The sequence below is a fragment of the Uloborus diversus genome, chromosome 10, assembly GCF_026930045.1.
Source record: "Uloborus diversus isolate 005 chromosome 10, Udiv.v.3.1, whole genome shotgun sequence".
Classification (NCBI taxonomy): domain Eukaryota; kingdom Metazoa; phylum Arthropoda; class Arachnida; order Araneae; family Uloboridae; genus Uloborus; species Uloborus diversus.
In genome coordinates, this window is record NC_072740.1 from 14,381,947 (window position 1) to 14,403,021 (window position 21,075).

Sequence of the window (21,075 nt, forward strand, 5' to 3'; positions counted from 1 at the left end):
GACAACACTACTCAGTGTCCATGTGTCGTTGTATAAGCAGGACTAAAAGTTAATCTTTTTTTTCCACTTAAGAAATTAATTGTTATCTCTACAATCTTACTTTTTATTGAAATTTAGTTTATGTTGGAAGAGATTAGACCAACAAAGAAACGTTAAGCTGTTATAATTGTCTTGTAACCAGGATTCGTACAGTCAGTCATGGAAAAGTCAGTACAGTTAAAGTCATGTAAAAATGTCCTGGACAAAAAGAAAGTAACAGTACCTAAACGAGCAGTAGAAATCTTGAGTGATTTAACAATATGGAAAACTGGAAAATTGAACAATCCCAAAAACAAATCTAAATTTTTAAATCCCATTGCATCTGCTTCTATGGCAGCCACCCGACTTCTCTTGCAAGGTGATTTTACTGCTTGGACATCACTAAATTTGAATTCACCATTATTGCAGCAGTGGACTTATACGTTCTTGATTTTGCCACGCCCACTCAAAAAGCGCGAGTCAATTGCATTGGAGTTCGTTTCAGCTCCTTGTAAAAACTTGATTATTAAATTTATCTGAGTTGATCTTAATTTGTTGAAGTTTTTATAAAATAAAGATGATTAATCAGGTGATAGAATGTAGAAATAGTGAAATCCTGTTACTCTAAAACAGTAGTATGACACCCCAAAGTCCACCGCACCTACCATTTTCACGGTTCATCTGTTTTAGATGTTGGGGGTTCACAACAAATGGTGCTTCAGGGACAAACAGAAGTGCCTAATGTACGGCCCACGAAACTGATTCATGTGGCTAGCTACTATGCTCAATGGGTGTTGTCAGGAATCGAGCACTTATGTTCTGGAATATCCAAAACCTATTCATTTATTTGAAAATGTAAGTAAGTAAACAAGTACATTTGAGTCGGAAGATTTATTCGCTACTGATTGGTTTTTTATTATTATCAGGTTTAAAAACTTCTTTTACTGAAGACTGGCTTTACTTTTAAGAACCAAAATACTTTCCAGTTACATGGGTGATTTTTTTTTTAAATCAAATTTATTGAAACTTAGTAACTCATTTAACCTTTATCCCATTTATCATCGTTTTTAGACATTTAAGCATTGTTATACTGCATTCACTGTAGTTTAACTTTACTTAACTCTTTCTGCCCCGTAATAGCCGAATGCGCCCTAATGCTTAGGCTCCCACAATAGCCCAATGCAGCCCAGAATATTTTCCACCCCCTTTCAGAGCTATCAAGCATGAACTCGGGGCGTGTGTACAGTAGAGCTGGGCGATATACTGATATATTTTAATATATCAATATATATTTATTATCGCGGTAACGATATTCAGATTTCAATCTGTCTGATACATTGAAGAACCGGACTTAATTAAAAACTAATTTAAATAACGACTTAAAAATAGATATTCATTCATAATTCTTTGTGCTTAATGAGTGGATCATGTCTGCCAATTCCTCCAGATTTCGTAGAAGTTTTATAAATTTTCATGCCTTTTTTCGTTGACCTGATCATGAGCAAAATTTTCAAGTATTTTCGTGCTTTGCTGTACAAAAAAATTGTATTTTGCCAATTTTGGTGCTACTAGCGTTTTGTGGATCTGGAAAGCAGCGCACACTGTGTTTAAAGCCAACAGGGTTGCCGTAAGAGAATTCACTAGTTGCATTCAGATACTGAGATAGAATCCAAAATAGACACTCGTTGGGTTAGATGAGTAATTATGTACATCTGCAAACTTCTGACCACTCCGAATCCACATCTGCTCTAACAGCTGCACTATAATGTGGTACTGAAAAAATAATATTAGTGGACTTGGGATACCTCATATTTTAAAAGCATTTTATTAATTTGCTATATTTTTTTAAGCTATGAGATATTTTGTTTGATGTGTACCAACTGTGTACACATCAAACATCCACAAATGATGTCACTCTTTGAGGGGGAGGGAGGATCACGAAACTGAGTTTGACAATGGGGAGTAAGGGAGTAACAAAAAGTGTGACATCATGCATTTTTAAAGATTATTAATGAAAAGTTGCATGACATGTGACAAAAAGGAGGGGGGAGTAAGCTGAAGTATGACACATTTTGACAAATGGGAAGGGGGAGTCGGAAATGGGGAAAAAAATGACATCATTTATGGACAGCCACTGTGCTTAAATGTTAAATAATGTCAAACAGATTTCTTGCAGTAGCATAAGATGTGTCGTATTTAGAAACATTTTCAAATTTTGATTTATCAGATGCAACACAGAATATGGCAATTACCCCCTGTTGAAACCAGGCAATATTACTTAGAAGATATTTTAGAAAATGATTTAGAACCAATTGCTACAATGTGGATGGGGAGACATTTTTTCAACAAATTTTAAAATGTATCAAGAAAATCAAAGCAAAACATTGGGTAATTCAACTAAGAAACAAATAAAAACTAAAAAAAAGTAAGGATTGTTCGGGGGAAAAATGAATGAAAAGAATGAAAACCGACTTCAGCTGTAAAAAGAAGCTAATTTTCAAATTAATTCAATCAGTAAATATTGAAACTGCCCCACATGAGAATTTTCAAATGCAAAATATTTATTGCAAAAAACTTCACGCAAAGTGCCAATGTTCCAAAAATGGAACACACTAAAACACAGAATTTTTTTTTCTGGAAATTCAATGCTAGGTTTGTATTGACTAGACATACACGGACATAATTTCAAAAAATTACTCAAAGCTGATCTTCCATTAATAGTTTGGCTTGCAAACGGTTTTAACCTAAACTTGAAAAGTTCTAAAATAGGTTTTTCATTTACCATAGAATGTTTAGATTTTTGACTTAGTTTAATATGATTATTTTTTAAATCAATTCTGGCCTATTTTAAAATCATTATATGTTTTATTTACTGTCCTCTTAAGGTACCAGTGAATTAATTTACACCAATAGTTTAACGTTTACTACTTATTTCAATGTGAAAAAATTGCAGATTAAAAGGTAAAACAGATGTTCGTCACAGAAAGATACTAATATTTTTTATCAATCTCCCCAGTACAGAATACTTTTGAAATGAAAACGGAAGATTCTAATACAATTTTGATCATATTTGTGCTTTAATTTATAGGATGGCGTGATATATCGTTATCCAGATGAAGATTCTCTTCTTTTGCAACTTAAGGGCATGTTTATAACGCTTGCCCTTATGATAAAGGATGTTGCTAGTCCCCCAGTATTGAGGTATTTTGTTCTATATATTTTACTGTTATTACATAATAAATAATATTACCAATGAAGTAAAGATTAAGGTATTTAATGATTACCAGACAATGCACCTATTTGCAGTGAATGTATCTACTCACTGTGGGTTCACTTACTTCTATATTATCTACCTATGACATACAGATGAACATCTTACTTGATTATGTGTCTAGATGAGCTTTGTTACTGTCTGTGTAATCATACATTTAATGACGTAGTTTTAGTTATCTCAATAAGCTACATAATTGTTGAATGCTTTAATATTAAGTTGATCGATAAACTAATATAATGCTAATAAGCTTCTTTTCTAAATTAGATTTTTCTTCGTCAAACTTTGTGTTGTGCAATATTGTATTTTTTAAAATTTGTTTTAATTTCCTTTAAAGACTGCGAAAATATAACTTGCATGATTGTTTAAAATGGCCATTGAAATTTGTTTAAGGAGTGAACTGCAAATATTTCTTATTAAGTTTTCAAATGTAGATTTTATACTTCTGCACATTTGTCTTCAACGATCTTTAAGACTCTGTGTTAGCTTATAAATTAGGGCACATTTAAATTGATTATTTCAGAAAGGGCATAAGTCTAACTAATGCAACTTTTCAGGAATCGATAAAAAGTGATTATTTCATTCAGAAATGAACTAAATTCTACGAAAATTTTTATGACTAATCTAGTTCCATTTCATTTCATCACTGAAATTAATTAAATTTTTTTTTTTTTTTAAATTTGTACCTATGCCCTTTCTGCAATAAATATCCTGAAAGACTAGTTTACAGTGATGAAAATGTAAATCAAGTGAAACAGATTTGTTTCAAACTGATTTATGATAGTAAAAAATAATATTACATAGTGACAAAAATAATTAGTGAAGTCTTTATTCATAAATTCATTATCTTAAGGAAATACATCGTGTATATTCCTCTTTCTCTCATCTTGTTTTAGTGAAATAATAAAGTCTGGTGTAAAAAAATACAAAAACTATCAAACTGAGATAAATAGCAAAAGTTTTACTTGTGTATAAAGCTATATTCATATTCATCAACCACATCCTTCATGGAAATCTTTTTTTCTATTCTTCTCTTGTATAGTTTTGTGTACCAAGTTCGATGTACATATTAGTATGATTGTGTTCAAAATTGCACTGAATAATCTTTTTTGATATTTGTTATTTCTTTCAACAATATGAAAATTTCCCCCTTTATACTCAATATTGGCAAAGGTAGTTCAGCCGACAAGCGTTGCTTTGCAATATTCTCTTGAAAACGGTTAGCTAGCATAAACCATTCCTTTGATGCTCTATCGAATATTTATGCATCATGAATGTTGATAATTGAAAACATTTGTCACCCAGTAGAATCTCAGTTTGGGAGATAAGTTCTCTTAAAAAATGAAGGGCACCTGTTTATGCAGTTACAGATTTCATTGTTTTCAACAGATTTGACCGTGAATCTTGATGTAATTTCTGGATTTCACTTATAAGATTTCACATGGTTATCATCTGTCATAGCTGTTTAACATTCGCTTTACTGTCCCAAAATACTGTTTGCAAAGTACAAACAAATGTCCCCTCAGAGGAAAGACATCAGCAATCTTGTTAAATTTTTTCAGTGTTATTTCCAGAAAATGTCGCCTGCAGTGTTGTTCTTATTTTGACTAGCATATATCTCACTGAAAGCATACTGTTTTTTGGCAGTTCCTAGAGTGATGTTAATAAAACCCCTCTGAAATTAGCGAATTTCATTCCGATTCCATGATTTCGAATCCCCCCAGCCCCGCGAACTGACAAACCTACCATTACTGAAATTATGCTAGACCAAAGGAGTTATTTATTTTTATTTCATTATGCCAAAAAATATAGTTCTTCTATAATCTTGCCATTGCATCTTACTATTTCTTCCTTCGCGTTTAGTGCAGAAAGGGCATAAGTCCGGGACTTACGCCCTTTCTGCACTAAACGAAAAATGTGACCCCCCCCCCCAAAAAAAAGTGCTTTGTTTTACAAGAATTGGCTTCCCAGCTACACTAGCCGATGGCTCTACATACAAGCATGGGAAAACCACAGCTAACTCAATTTTGAAAAAAAAAAAAAAGACGTATGCCCTTTCTTCAATAATCAATTCATTTATCCTCTGCAAAGTTAAATATGTTTGCATTGTGTTTGGATGCATATATTTCATAACCATAAGAAATTTTGCTTGAGACCTGAACAAAATAAGATCAAAAAATTAAGTTCTGCTAACAAAATAAAGTAAAATGAGTAATTGCGTCTCATCCTGAAAGAGCACTAATTGTTAAAACTTGAATGAATTAAGTTAATTTTATGAAGTTGTTGTTGAACAATGTTTACTTTTTGAAAAGAGCCCAAGGACTCTTCAACTTTTTATTGAATTATTTTGATCATATTAAATGCAATTGGCAAATTGAGTAGAAGAATTTTTATGTGTTTATGTTTAAAAAACAAAGAATGTTAAATTTTTCTTCCTCTTTTAAATTTTTTAATTCCTTTTTTAAAATTCATTTTTGGTGCATATGGATTTAAGTTTTGTTTCTTCTACTATGCTGTAAGTTTCTGTTGAATGATTACACCTAACTTTTGTACAATTTGTTTTTGAACTCCATCCTGTTTGAAGACAATACTTTTTCAACTATTTATAGCTGTAGTGTGAAATTGGATGAAGAAATCGTACATGTAGGTTTTCTGAAAGAAGACAATGAAATAATGCTTCTGGTTTTTCCTGCATCATGGTAACTATTTCGAACTTTATCCAATGTGTCTAACTAACATTTACCTCATGAGACTTTTTTGTTAATATTTATGCATTATTAGTGTTTTCTCCTTTCAGTGTTACTACTGCTGAGGTACAATATTTCACTACATCATTGGCAAAGTTGCTTAAATTTCAGTTTCAAGCTTTAAAAGTGTATGGTATTATTCTCTTTGTTATTTAGATTTATTCTTATGTACTGTATATGTATACACATATAAAAGCAAAATACAGGGTGGTTCAAAAACATGACAGAAACTAAGCAATTAATCTGGAGAAAACAACATGTGAGAACATGAAATCAATGTTTTTTAATAGATATGAATGACTTTAACACACAAGATTCTCAAAAGTTCTGTTGTCCCCAGTTATAATATTATGAAGTCACTTCTGAAACTCTGTATAACTTGTTGGAATGTAATGAGACCAACGACTACATCAATCTCACTTCTGATGGCCAATTTCTGGTCCTTCAGTGACTGAACTGTATGAGGGACGGAATTTCTCTGCATTTATTGCAATCAAATTCTCACCAAGTGTCGTTTCTAGCCAACTGAAAATGTCAGCAGTTATATAGGGACGAGCCACATCTTTCATGAACCAGCACTGGCATGTCAGTTTGAGACATTCCGCTATAGTGGCAAAGTAATGATGATCTTGTATGGACGTAACACCACTACTTATGTGAGCCTTTGTAATGATGTTTTGGATATGCTGAATTCTTGGGATGCCTATCGGGTAAAAGTGATTGGCTGATTCTCAAAGAATACATGTGAACTTGTTGTCATTAGTAACAACTGTGGATTTTTGTTCGAACGGAATGTTTTTTACACCCCAAACACTCCCGGTAGATTCAAAGCAGGCCATCAACTTGTAAACAATAAAAATCAGTGCAAGATTAGGACTAAAATATCCACTATATGAAGGCGTCAAAATGACAACGATTTCCGAGGGCTATAACTTACTGCATAATTATCACTTCACTATGTGTCCTTTTCTATCTAAACTATGAACAACACGTCCATTGAACTGTGACATTACTTCAATCATTCTCAAAACATTTTCTTACGTTGATTAACTGTTCTTCCAGGATCAGTAATACCATATTGCTTATAATTTATTTCTGGTAATACAGTATTCACTGGAAATGTCAATATAATGTGCTATTACACTATAGAAGAATTGTACTTATATTAATATATTTGGAATCAGAAACTTAAATACTTCCTTTAATGTTTTTGGAATACCCTGTACAAGCTAATAGCATCTTAAAACTCAGTTGAGTATCAGTAAGCATCCCAAAAACTTTGAGTTTTTTTATTGAATAGAGAAGTAATGGAAATTACCAATATCAGTTTTTGTTTTTTTTTTCCCCTGAAGATAAGACCTAGTTTAGTTTTTTGTATTTATAATATCCAAGCTCTGAAAAAGATGAAATGATACTTTATGTAACAACTGGACATTTATAAATACAACACTGATAAAGCACAAATCAATAACTGGCGGCAGGCACACGTTTTAGGGTTTCAATGAACCCCTTTTTCGATGCAAAAAAGGGTGAGCTTTTGAATGTAAAGCCATCCAAAGAAAAGCAACATGGTAGAACAAAAGTCAGTTTAAATAGTAAAAATTCTGCGTGAATGTTTTGTTCTTTTCTGAGCTAATTTCGTTTTTCTCTTCAGTTATTTTCTGCCTTTCCCTTAATGCTACAATTGTTTCATTACATCATTATTTTAACATGAAAGTCATTGCTAATTTATTTAGCAGCAGTTTCAGTTATAATGACAATTTTATTGCTTATAGCCTTTATTGCAAAACTAAGTCCATAATATTTTTTTTTGTTGGGAAATATGTAACAATTTTTGGCTTTAGGTTTCAGGCTTTAGGTCTTGGTTGCTTTGTTGTCTCCAATTTTGACTACTTAAAATGACTTTTGTGACACCCCTCTGCTCTTCTTGTATGACTTTACGGCCAATGCTCATACTTTCTTGCATTAAAACAGGAGTTCATTGAAACTTCCAAACACGTGTCTGCAATCATTTGCTAATTTGTGCCTTATAAACATTGTGTTTAATACTGTTACTCTGATATGAATGGTTTGTTGATCTTGTATTTTAATCATCTAAGAGGTTTTGGAATATAATTCTGCATTTTTTGAGGAGTTTGATGTTTTTGTCTTGATTGAAAAGATTAAATAACAAAATTACATTATTCGAATAGTAATAAGGTTTATTTTACTTGTAGAGCTTTTACCACTGGAAATGATGAAAAACGAATGGATCAGTTCTGTATTTTGTACTTCAGGCACATCCTGTCATATTCGCAAGAGAGGAAGAGAGCTTTGAAACCACATTTCATGGAGGCTATTCCTAGTGTCCAATGGATTCCTTTACCATCTGAAATAAGTGTAAAGGACTTTTGATTTATCTTTAGTTTAGTTCTTTTTATTGTTCACAGGGAAAGAAAGCTGTATGAGTTTTACTTTTACAAATTGCAAAGTATTTTGCTTGAATATAAATATTATCTAAACAATATGTTATGGCAGACTTAGTTGTAATTGAGTTCAGCAGCTGATATTTGGACAACAATAGAATCTCAAAATGCTTGGTCCTTAAATGCTTCTGTCAATTTCGTGAGATGTATGTATTTTGTGTAATTGTTGTGGCAGGTCCATTGTAATTGAATTACAGGGTACTAATGCAGAACAACAGTATCTCTTATTGTATAAATGTGCTCATCATTTTACAGAAACATATGTGAATGAACACTACAAATAGAATGAACTATTAAAAATTTGATTGCATGTACTGAATAATTTCAAATTACAAATTAGTAAATTGGAATTTTAATACTGTCCCAACTATCCTGCATTAAACCTATGAATGTTCAAAATTTAAAGTAAAATACATATTAAAAGGTCACCATGTGCACCATGGTACTTCCATTATCTTAAAGAAAAAAAAGAGTAGCAATTTGAAACTGGCTATATTTTTCTGATATAGATTAGGGTTGCCACACCACAGGGAAACCTGAAAATACAGGGAATTCAAAAAGCCACTAAACAACAGGGAAAATTCATGGAACTTTGAAAATTACCTTAAAATCCCATAAAATTTAACCATTCGGTTTTGCTTTCTTGCTTTCTTTTTATTATTTTATTTTTAGCCTTTTTGAATATGTTTTTGAATTTCATGAAGCAAACAAATTTTAAACATAGATATCAAAGCACTTAAATGTGCACTTAAGCAGTGATGTATTAAGCAAAGTAAATGTGAACTAAATTTAATTTAGAAGAAGTGTAAAAAAAAAAAAAAAAAAGAAAAAGAAAAAGTAGAGCAGGACCAGAGACTAGACTTTTGAGAAAAATATTAGAGTGAAAAAAAAAGAAAAAATAATATAGCAATAATAATAAATGTAATTAAAAGAGCTTCAATTAGTAGTTGGAATTATGGTGATTTTGCATCCTTAATCTCCATTTTTGTTGCTTTATTATGTCATACATGTTTCTGTGTGTGAAATATACATTGTTGCTCCAAATTGATGCAAAATTTAAATTTTTGCTGCTGCAAGCTGCTCCAAATTTGCAAATTTACTGCTCCAGACTGCTCCAAATTCACCGTTTTACTGCTCCAAACTCGCCATTTTACTGCTCCAAACTCGCCATTTTACTGCTCCAAACTCGCCATTTTACTGCTCCCAAGATTGCTCCAAAAGTGAGTTTTGGTCGGCACATCCCTGAGTATACCCTGTTGGAACACAACTGCTTACTGCCTACTTTTTGACGCTCAAATTACATTACTTTCATACTCCAAGTTTACAAAACAAACTTTTTGGTGAGCCAAACTGTTCCTAGTTCACTATTTTCCTGAGCCAAGCTGCTTCAAAGTCACTATTTTCCTGAGCCAAGCTGCTCCAAAGACACTATTTTCCTGCGCCTGAGATTGCTGCAAAAGTGAATTTCAGCTGGCACATCCCTGTAAGCCAATGTTTGGACTTGCTCCTTCCATTTACTAATTCCTGTATTAAGACTTTACCTGACAATTGGGATACTTTGAAGACAGTATTCATTTATTAATCTTTAATGATCTCTTTTTTTCATTGTGCATGCTTTATTTTGCCGGTTAGTATAATTCAGTTTCATTCTGTTAGTCAAGAATCCTATCCTGCAAAAAATTGGAGTTTGGACTACTTGCACTGGGAATGGTGTGACATTCTCAGATTGGTTTTTGTATTTTTATTGGTGGCTTTAAAATATTTGATTAATCATCAATTCTTGTTTAAACTATAATTTTTCCGTGGAACTTTACTCATTCATTAATTTTATAACTCTAACAGCTAGTTGAATGATTTCCATTAAAAGTTTTTTTACGTACCCTCTTCCAACAGAATTTGATTTTTCTTACATCTGTTCAACTTTAAAAACTGGTTTATAATAGTTTCGCAGAAACAGTTCCAGCACTCATAAATCTCTGGTTCATTTTTTGTGGAAAATAGTGTGCCCTAATTAGAATTTTTAAGAAATCTAATCTTAGGTATGATTTTTTTTTTGAATAATTGTTTCATTAAAAACTTATAATCAGCAAATTTCCATTCTAATTTCAGAAAATTTCTGTGACTGGTAACGAAATTTCATTTTGGTTATGGTTCTTCATTGTCCTTACTTTTCACACAGGCTTCCTTTTTTAGCAGGTTTGGATATTTTCCTTTAATAAAACATGGCTATTTTTGAAATGGAATAAAATAAATATTGACAGTCGGTTGAAGTACAGTGATAGTTCTTAATGATATATGTTTATCATATAGCTTCAAAATGCAATTCTAACACAGCTTAAATTCTTTTATATGATGTTTTTCTTCTTTTAAGGCATTCATTTTGAAAATTGCGATCAATATATTTGCATCTGCTTTGGGAATCGAATTTTTTGCATTTTCTATGCTAACTATGACTTGTTAGGAGGCAAACACATAAAATCTCTCTTATTTGCATTAAATCATTAAATTGAAAATTTTAAATCAGAATTCCATGCTTTTTAACAGTGTCAAATGGTAAAATGCTGAATTGCTGGCTCAATTTTATTTTATTTTCCTTCCATTACTTTAACTTTTTGATACCTACATAACATATCTAGTTATTAATTCATTTCTGTATTTATAAACATGTGAATTCTTTGAATCATCACAAAGCTAAACATCTATGGGTCATTCTCCAGAATGTGTAACTTTGGAATGAAAATATTTTCCAATTTCAAAACCTTGTGAAAGAGATTTATGTATTTTATCTAGTTAAATTCTTTACAATATTTTTAGCAGTAAGTGCAATTTTTAATACGTTAAAAATCTTTGTGAGGAAAAAACAGAAACTCTGTTGTGAGACTTTTACTGTCACTTTAGAATATTTTTTTGTTGATAATGTGTATAATACCACCTCATAAGTAACTTTATAGATCATTAACAATTTAAGTAAACATATACACAATATTTTGACTGAGGAAACAACTTGAATATCAGAAATGTGTCTTGTTTGTATATCAAAAACAATTAATGTATATATGTGTAAAACTACATATATTTAAATAATAGGGGCCTTGGATTAAAAAATGTCCTAGCCCTCCGTTTTCCTTTAATAAATTTCTGGTATTTTTTCATGAACTTGCAATTACCCCTGTATAATGTCTCACCAATAAACCTTAAGTAATGGTAAAGTAGTCTGTAAAAGATGCATATACCTTTCATTAAAAAGAAAAAAAACCCCATAATTTTAATTGTTTTTGAATTACTGTGTATAATAAAATAAAATTAAAATGATGTATTTTTCAGGCTGAAATCGAAGATGTACTATCCGAACTAGAGTCCTGTGATTATCAACCATCTGTAAGTGCATTTAAAGCATTTGTGCAACAATTACTAAAAAATACAAATTTTTTGGTAATTGTTGCATAAAAAATATATCTGAGCTAATTTATCGCTAGGACTTTTAGTCATAATACATAATGCTGACTTTTAAAACTTCTTGAAATTTTGTGATTAAGCCATGCATTGCAAAAATGCTAAATAGATGTAAAATGACATCTCCAACCTGTCATTCATAAAGTTGAAAGATATTTATGCATAAAGGCTCAATGTTGTGGTAGTCTCTCATACTAAAAATGTTTTTCAAAACTGCACTTTTTGAATTGTATGTTGAATCTTTTCCTAAAGATGCTCAAATACTTGGGATTGCTTTTTATTGACCTCAGGTAATACTAAGATATAAGCACATGTATGTTGTTTGAATTTTCATACTCTCTATATATTTAAGACAATTATTACCATCAAAATCCGTATTAACTAACATTATACAAAGCCTATAAGTTGATGCTATAAAAGTTTTAATATTTTTCTAGTAACTCAAAAATAGGATGTCCTAAATAGCATGTGCTACTCAAATAAAGCACAAGCTATTGCTATGGCAATGAAACATTTGTTCAAGGAAAACTCAGGGCAAATTATTTTTACTATTTCTAGTGTTTAACTTTTTGTTTTATTTAGATCATATATATATATATATATATATATATATATATATATATATATATATGCTCTGTTGCAAAAAATATATGGGTCATTCACCGGAATGTGTAACTTTTGAACAAAAATACTTTTGAGTTTCAAAACCTTTTGTTTTCTTTCTTTTTTTTAAATTCTTACATGAAAGTGTTACCTGCTAGAAGTAACCATGAACAATGGCCCAGCTTTACTCATAAATAAAAAAAGAAAAAATACTTTTAGTGTTTGAAACAAGAGGACAATTTATTATCAAAGATGTAATTTTGTTAATTGTGCAAACAATGAGCTATTTTAATGATTAGTGTGAATCTAATATTAAGTTCTCTTACTTAAAGTACAGCTTAAATTTTAGTTATCCTTTCAATTCAAATTTGTGTTGAAATATATTATATAGAAATATAGATATATACAGGGTTTGTACGGGTCATGGAAATCCTGGAAAGTCATGGAAAAAAAATAAGCAAATTTCAGACCTGGAAAAGTCATGGAAAATTGAAATTTTCAGTCTAAGTCATGGAAATTTGTTTTCAGTCATGGAAAAATGTTCTGGGAAAAAGTAACAGTAGCTAAAAAGAGTATTAGAACTTTTGAGTGATTTAGTATTGCACCATGAACGCTATTTAAACTGGAAAATTGAACGATCTCAAAAAACATTGCATCCAAGTTTGTTTCCATCACTCCTAAATTTGTATTTTAAAATTTATCAGAGTTTATCTCAATTTATTGAAGGTTTTGGACAATCTTTAGTCAGGCGATAGAATACAGAAATAGGGGAATTCTAATGCTCAAAAACAGTAGTGCCCAATATACAGCCCACAAAACTAATCCATGGGACCCACTGGTACGTTCAGTGTGATTATTCAAACATGTTCTGGAATTTCTAAACCTGTTAATTTATATGAAAATGTACAAATAAGTAAACAAGTACATTTAAATCAAAAGATTTATTTACTATGAAATGTTTTTATTATTTTTTTTTTAAATAAATATCTGGTTTAGAAACATGAATTTATTAAAACATGTGGCTTTATTTTAAAGAGCCAAAAAATTGTCAAGTTGACACTAAAAGACAACTTTTGAAGCAAAGTTATTGAAATTTAGTAATGATTCATTCAACCTTTTCCCCAATCATTATCATTCTGCCTGTTTATAAAAAAATAGTCGACATTTAAGCATCATTCACTGTGGTTTTACTTAACTTAAACTTATATGATGAAAACAGGTAAGAATTATTCAGTTTTTTGGTGTACACTGATATTTTTCCAATCGTGTAGTGGCATTCACATAGAAGTTTTGCTAATGCTCATTTCCAAAAAAAAAAAAAGGCAAGTTTGATATTAAATAGTATTATTCTCTTCATGTAACAAGGTCATGAAAAGGTCCTGGAAAAGTCATGGAATTTTTTCATCCAAATAGAGTATAAACCCTGTATATAAATAGTATAGTATTAACATATTTCCAAATTAGTAAATTTGAGAATAATGTCTAGTAATTTATTATTTTGCTAGACTGTCTAAAATTGATGTATTCCCCTCCATCATTTATTCTCACCTCAGAAATAATGACATTGATGAGGTCTGTCACAGAGGTGAGGACTTTTCCATTAATATTAATCTAATGGATATATTTTTGAGGAAAAGAAACTTTTTTCTTTGTTGCTAAAATTTGCACATGTTAAGCATGTGGAAACATGTACATTAATTTTTTTACATTAGTTTACATCCCTAAAATTCAAGTTCACATAGGTGAGAATTCCCAATAACCACACTTGATTTTAAAACAAAATCTATCTTCTTGTTTTTCTACAAAAATGTTACAACTTCTTTACAGCTGAAAATAAACAAGGAGGATCCCTTGTATCATGGGAAATAAAATGTAATGTCATTACTGCCATCTGTTAATGAGAAATGGCATTTTGTGTTTGGGTAACGGAGGTGAGAATTTATTGTGTAACGTAATTCCTTATCCTACTAAAACAAACAAACACAATGTTAAAAAATTACATATACCTAAACAATTAGTATTTGGGATACTTGGTGAAAGAAATAATAAATAAATACACTTTTAATTAAACAAGTTATTAAGCAGCATAAACAGTCACACCAGGTGTGTGTTTATGTTGCTTAAACACACCAGGTGTCTGACATGCCACAAAGGTGAGAATTCTCATACTGTGAACCAAAAATATGTTAAAATAAAAATTATTATTAAAAAATTGCTGACCGGTTTTAATAGATGTATTTTCGATGAAATTTAAAAAAAAATTAATAAATGAATTGTTCCTTAAAGTTTTTGCTGTAAGAGGCATGTGACTGAAAAGTCATACTTTTTGAAGAATGACCCATATGAACCCAGAAGGAAACAAGTTATCATCACGAAACTCAACATATATGGATCATTCTCCAGAATGCGTTAACTTTTGAACCAAAATATTTTTTGATTTCAAAACCTTTTTTTTTTTAATTCTTACATGAAAGAGTTACCTACTAAAAGTAACTATAGACAATAGCAGAGCTATGTTCCAGTTATTTTACTCATAAATAGAAAAATAGAAAAATACCTTGTTCAGGGAAATTAAAAAAAAAAAAAAACTTTTAACGTTTGAAAATGAAACCAATTTAATATCAAAGAAGTAATTTTGTTAATTGTTGAAGCACAATGAGCTATTTTAATGAATGGTGTGAAAATATAAGTAAGCTGTCTTAATTAAAATACAGCTTAAATTTTAGCTGTCTTTATAGTCCAAATTTGTGTCTAAAAGTAGAATAACATTAATATATTTCCAAATTTGTATATTTAAAAACATACTCGTTATTCATAATTTTGGCAGACTGTATAAAATTGACGCATTTTCCATCATTTATTCGTCCTCAAAAATAATGAAATTGATAAGGTCTATTACGGAGGTGAGATTCATGGAGGGGAGGAATTTTCCATTAATATAGGCCTAATAGGTGCATTTTTCCAGGGGTTTTTTTCTTTTCTTTGTTGACGCAATCTGCACATGTAAAGCACATGAAAGCATGTGCACTTCTTTTTTGATGTTAATTTACTTCCCAGAAATTCAAGTTCACGGAGGTGAGAATTCCCAATAACCAGATTTGGTTTTTTAAACTAAATCTATCTTGTTTTTCAACAAAAATCTCACAACTTCTTTATGGCTGAAAATAAAGAAGGGGGCTCTCTCTTGTATAATGGGATATAAAATGTGATGTCATTACTGCCATCTGTTAATGAGAAATGGCACATTGTGCTTGGGTAACAGAGGTGAGAATTTATTGTTTGACATAATACCTTATTCTACTTAAACAAACTAAAATAGTTAAAATAAAAAGGTATACTTAAACAATTAGTATTTGAGACATTTGTGAAAGAAATAATAAATAAATATCTATATGAAAGGGGAGCACATGTGAACATGGTATGTTTTACTAGGATAATGTCAAGCAAAAAATTTTGACTGAGGAATTCTCCAGTAATGGCAGGACCAGTCCCAATGCTTAGCCAAACTTTTAGAACAATGTACCAGTTTATGTTTCTGTGATGACAACTTCTTTATTTTAGTAGATGCTGATGTAATTTTATCACTATCTTCTTCAAGTGAAAACATATTTTAAATTAACCAATAAGCTAACCCTTATTATTACAAACATACATTCAAGAAAATTTTAAAACAATATTTAATGTTTTAAATTAAATTAAGAATTCTTTATGTTTGAAAATTAGTTCTAATGTAGATGATGAGGCACTTGTGAACACAACATGTAGGGGCATATGTGAACAGTTCCCATATCCTCTCTGTAATATAAATGTTAGTGTAGAATTATTATAAATGTTAAAAAAAGGAGTAAAGATTTATAATAATTATTTTGCTACAATCAGTTGTCAAATTCATTATTAATAGTTATTACATCATTATTAATAATTTATTTATTTATTTTATTATTTTTTAATTTTTACAATTCTTTTGTTACTAAGTAGTTGGCCAACAATTAAGTGTTATACAATATTTGCAAGAAAAAAGACAAAATGTTTTCCTTTAACTAAAAAGTGAAGTTAAAAATGATTTTAAAATCCATCATCATACGTGCATTAAGCTGAAACGCACTATATATCAAAGGACTATATATCATGCATATATCTGATGTATACATGTATCTATTCATGTATGAACATGTTTACTCATGTCTACATGACAAGTATAGTATACTCCTGTATACCCGCATGTACTCGTACATATACTTGTTACTATAAAAATAGCCGAAATATACAAAAATTAGGGTCATTTGTAATGGTTTTGCAGCTATTTTTAACTATGACCACTTTACCCCATGCTATGACCACTTTCCCCCACCCCATACAGGGGTCTTGCCAGAAAAAATTTCACAAAAATCCGATCAACCAAAATGGATCTTTCTCAAAATCCCGACCAACCAAAATGGACCCTTCACGAAATTCTGATAAACAAAAACAGATCTTTCACAAATTGTTTACTGGAAGAGCAAATCTCAAATCAAAATAATGCAGCATATTTCCGTGCATAAAAAAGATAATGTTAGAAACTTTTTTTAAAGTTAAATTAGAGGGATCAACTTATATAAAATCTGCTAATTTTGCAAAAGAAAAAAAAAATCTGCACTCTTGTGATGCTCCTGCAAGCGATAAATAACTACTAAGGCCAAATAAATATAATGCTTGTTGTTGGTTTCTTTGAAAGAAATTAACAACTGAACTTCAGTTTGGTTTATAATTTTGCTTGTTTGTTTTACGCAGTGGTGTTGTTGTAAACTTCTCTGAAAAAGCGTCAACCTTCAGTCAGTCCTAAGCATTTTTCTCCCTTCTCATGATTTAATAAACAATAATATACAGCAAAATGAACTCAGAACTGCAAAGGATAGTAGGGATGGGAGGAAAATCTGATCGCTTCAGATAGGGTTACCAACTTTAAACTTATTGCCACTTAGCGAGCGTCTGGCGGGAAGATTGGGAGAAAGTTATATGGCTTTGATTTTTCAATGCTAAATAGAATAATAAATTTTAAATAAACTCTTTTATTAATCGTTTTTTTCTTTAGATGCCTACATTTTGAAAAGCACAATCTTTTTACATTTGATGATAATCATATTTTATTCTTTTCTCAAGCTAACTTCGCTTTATTAGGATGCAAATAAATGAAAAGTCTCTTTATTTTTGTAATAACGCTTATTTTACGTTTTTAAAGCAGAATAAGATTTTCTTTTATGAGTAAAAAATTTAAATGCCGAATCGATGGTTCTTTTTTTATTTTATTTTATTGTTTTTGATTCAACTGTGTCCAGACATTAATGATATGTTTATCATAGGACTCTAAAATGCAATTCTAAAATAATTTTATCCAAAATATTTATTTTACAAGCCGTTTTTATACTTTTAATGTTTTTACTTTGAGGATTGCAATCTCTTTGCATCCGCTATGGGAATCTGATTTTTCGAATTTTCGATGTTTAGTACGCTGTGTTAAAAGGTAAACACATTAAATATTTTTTAAGTTTTGTAAAAATCACGGAGTTTATAAGTTTTAAATGAAATTCTGTGCTCTTTAACAATGTCTTGGTTCAAAAAGTTAAATTGCTGAACCCCTGCCTAAATTTTTTTGTTACAATTATTTTAAATACTATACATATAACATTTGTAGCATAAATTAACATGATGTAGAATGATAAATAAATATTGATACTTGAGGGGTGCCCATCTTTCAGATAGCGATGCCCCCCTCCCGCACCCCAATACTCGAAAAACACTTAAGAATGATATTCTCAACAGAAAAGAGGGAAAACACTGAACTTTAAGTGTCAATAATGCAGTTGCGCCATCTCAAAATTCAAAAAATTCGTTTTTACAAATTTTTTTTTTTTTTTTTTGCAAAATTTGATTTTTCACAAAATTGATTTTTTACAAAAAACGGACCCTTTGAAAGATCCTGGACAGATTCCTGCCATGGGGTAAATGACCCCATGAGGTAAAATTATGTAAAGTGGTCATAAATACAAAGGGAAATGAACATGCTATAAAACTACTTAAATCAATATTTTTTTTCCTGAAATTCAATGTACCGTGCTCTTTAATAATGCAATGTAAAATAACAACAAAAAAAATTTAATTGTTTAAATAATTTATTGTATTTATTATCCACCTAAGTTGAAAACCTACGATTTTATGACCACTTTACCACACCAGACCCTAACATTTGGAGGTTTATGTTTTTAACACTTTGAGGTCTATGCCCAAGTGTCATTCGGTTTGCCGTTTTTGGTGAAGTTAATTAAGCCCGAGTTTCTCTCGGGGTCAAATTTTTACTCTCTTGGCTATAAAAGTACGAGTTCTATGCGTTTATAGCTTTTTTAAATGCTATCTACGAACCTTTTACTTTCAAAAAACATATATAGATGGCAGCACCAGGCAAAAATAAAAGCATGAAACGTGATAGAATAGGGGTTTAAATTCGAGTTTGTTCTTTGAAATGTACCATACAAAAGCAAATTTTATTAAATAATGTTTATTTACAAATTAAACCTATATTCAAATATCTGTTCAAGGTTAAAGTAAGTTTTTAATTTAATCTGGGTAAACTTTTATGGTTAAAAATGAAGTGCAGAACTTTTTTTTTTGTTTCAAACAGGCTTTTTTCAACAATTTCTTGCTAAAATTTAATTTTTATTTCATTCAAATATTTCCTTTATTACGGAAGAAAACATCTTGAAGTATGTAATACCATAAAAATTACTAAAATACACATCTTCCAAGTATTTTTTAAAAAATCATGCAAAGTGCCAAAAAACCCCAGTCTGGTGGGAGATATGGGGTCAAAATAGCTCAGACCTGAAAGTGTTAAGAAGTTATGATTTTTATACATGAATACTCTAAAAAAATTTTCCTTAGTTACAATTTTTTTTTCAGTCTGATGGTTTTAGTTATAACCAAAGAACATTCAGCATCATTGGGTGTTGCCTGTTTTTTAAGGTAGGTTATTCTGTATGTTAGTAAACATTTTACCTTTTTCTTTTTTTTTTGACTGAAGAATTTATATTTTTCTTTATATTTTTGGTGGTGGCTTATTCCACAAAAATGTTAACTTGCAGGCTAAAATTCCAAACTCAATCAATATTAATGTGTTATACATAATCTTAGAGATAACATTCTTAAATTTTCAAATCTCGTAAAATATTTTTCAAGATCGATGCCGTGTGTAGAATAATTACTACTTGAAGATCTTCAACAACATGTATATTTTAACTATAAAGCATTGAAGAAACGAGACCTGTAATTTTTTAAGCATACATTCGATGTAAATATTTTTTTTTCAGTTATTGCTTATATTTTGAGATTTCAATTTCTTTCATTGAATTTTTATTTTTTTCTCGTTGAGCCTAATTTGAATTCTGTGTTGAACGGCTTGTTACGTTCGTCACAAAACGGCGTATTTTCCCTTCGACACTTTTTATAGGACTATAAAAAGAAAAATTTTGCTTTATTCTCTTCCCAAGAGCTTCCTAGAATGCATTTAAAATGTTGAATTTTTATTAAATTATGTACACAATTAGCTATCAGTGTGACAAACATAACATCTTGATTGTAATGAACGTAATCGCTTGAAACAAACACTGCATCTTTCAAACGTTTAGTTCAATAAAAAATGAATGAACTGTATATTTTGAAATAGTTGTTTTTTCAATGTCACTGTATAATATTTTGTAGTTTTTGCAAATATTAACTCTATTTTCAACACATATTTGTAAAATTTTCTTGGGTTGCATTTTATGAAAAAAATCAGCTGCTGAAAAAAAAAAAAAAACAGAGAGAGAGACATAGTTAAAGCAGAGCAAGAATGGCATGTAAACAAAAAGAAAATGACTGGAAAAAAAAGTAGCAAAGGGTATGCAAATACTACTGCAAAAAAAAAAAAAAGTAAAATCTGTGACCTACTTCCCCCAATTAATTCTAATTTGAATTCAAATTATGTTTTTCGCAATCACGAGTTGCGACAAGACCCTACTGATTAGAGTTATTGTTTCTAGAAACGCCCCCCCCCCCCCAAGCATGTCCCTCCTCCTGGGTGGTTACGTGTGTTTAGTTGTGTGTGTAGGCTTACGTGTGTGCACGTAGGCGTGTGTATGTGTGTAAAGGGGGTGCGCACGTAGGGGAGTGTGTATGAGCATGCGTGTGTAGGACATGGACACCACCGCCCAGCAAAAGTGGATTCCGGTGGACAGTGCTCAGGACCAGCCGCGCCACCGCCAGTGGACGGTGGGGCTGCAGCCCTGGTCCAAGCTGAAAAAGGAACCGTAACGTCAAGGACAGTCAAATGAAAGCAAAAAGCAATCGTGATTGCTCAAAAAAAAAAAAAAAAGCACACAACGATAAAAGAGAAAATCAAGAAGACTGAGGAATCAAAAATGAGAAGGCAGGAGATGAGAATCAATTGTAGAGAAGCTAGTAAGTTAGCTTTGTTTAGAGTTGTAAACCAATGCAAATTCATCTTTCT

At 30.7% G+C, this 21,075-nt stretch overlaps 1 protein-coding gene across 1 annotated transcript in view; it reads left to right on the top strand.

Annotated features, from left to right (window-relative positions):
• The window catches only part of LOC129231665 (protein inturned-like), an 88,541-nt gene that overhangs the window by 29,478 nt on the left and 37,988 nt on the right, over positions 1 to 21,075 (top strand). The window contains exons 6-11 of the mRNA XM_054866028.1: positions 3,107 to 3,219; positions 5,899 to 5,988; positions 6,087 to 6,164; positions 8,253 to 8,415; positions 11,826 to 11,879; positions 19,491 to 19,553. Coding sequence (XP_054722003.1) covers positions 3,107 to 3,219; positions 5,899 to 5,988; positions 6,087 to 6,164; positions 8,253 to 8,415; positions 11,826 to 11,879; positions 19,491 to 19,553 — 561 coding nt within the window. The remainder of the gene's footprint in view (positions 1 to 3,106; positions 3,220 to 5,898; positions 5,989 to 6,086; positions 6,165 to 8,252; positions 8,416 to 11,825; positions 11,880 to 19,490; positions 19,554 to 21,075) is intronic.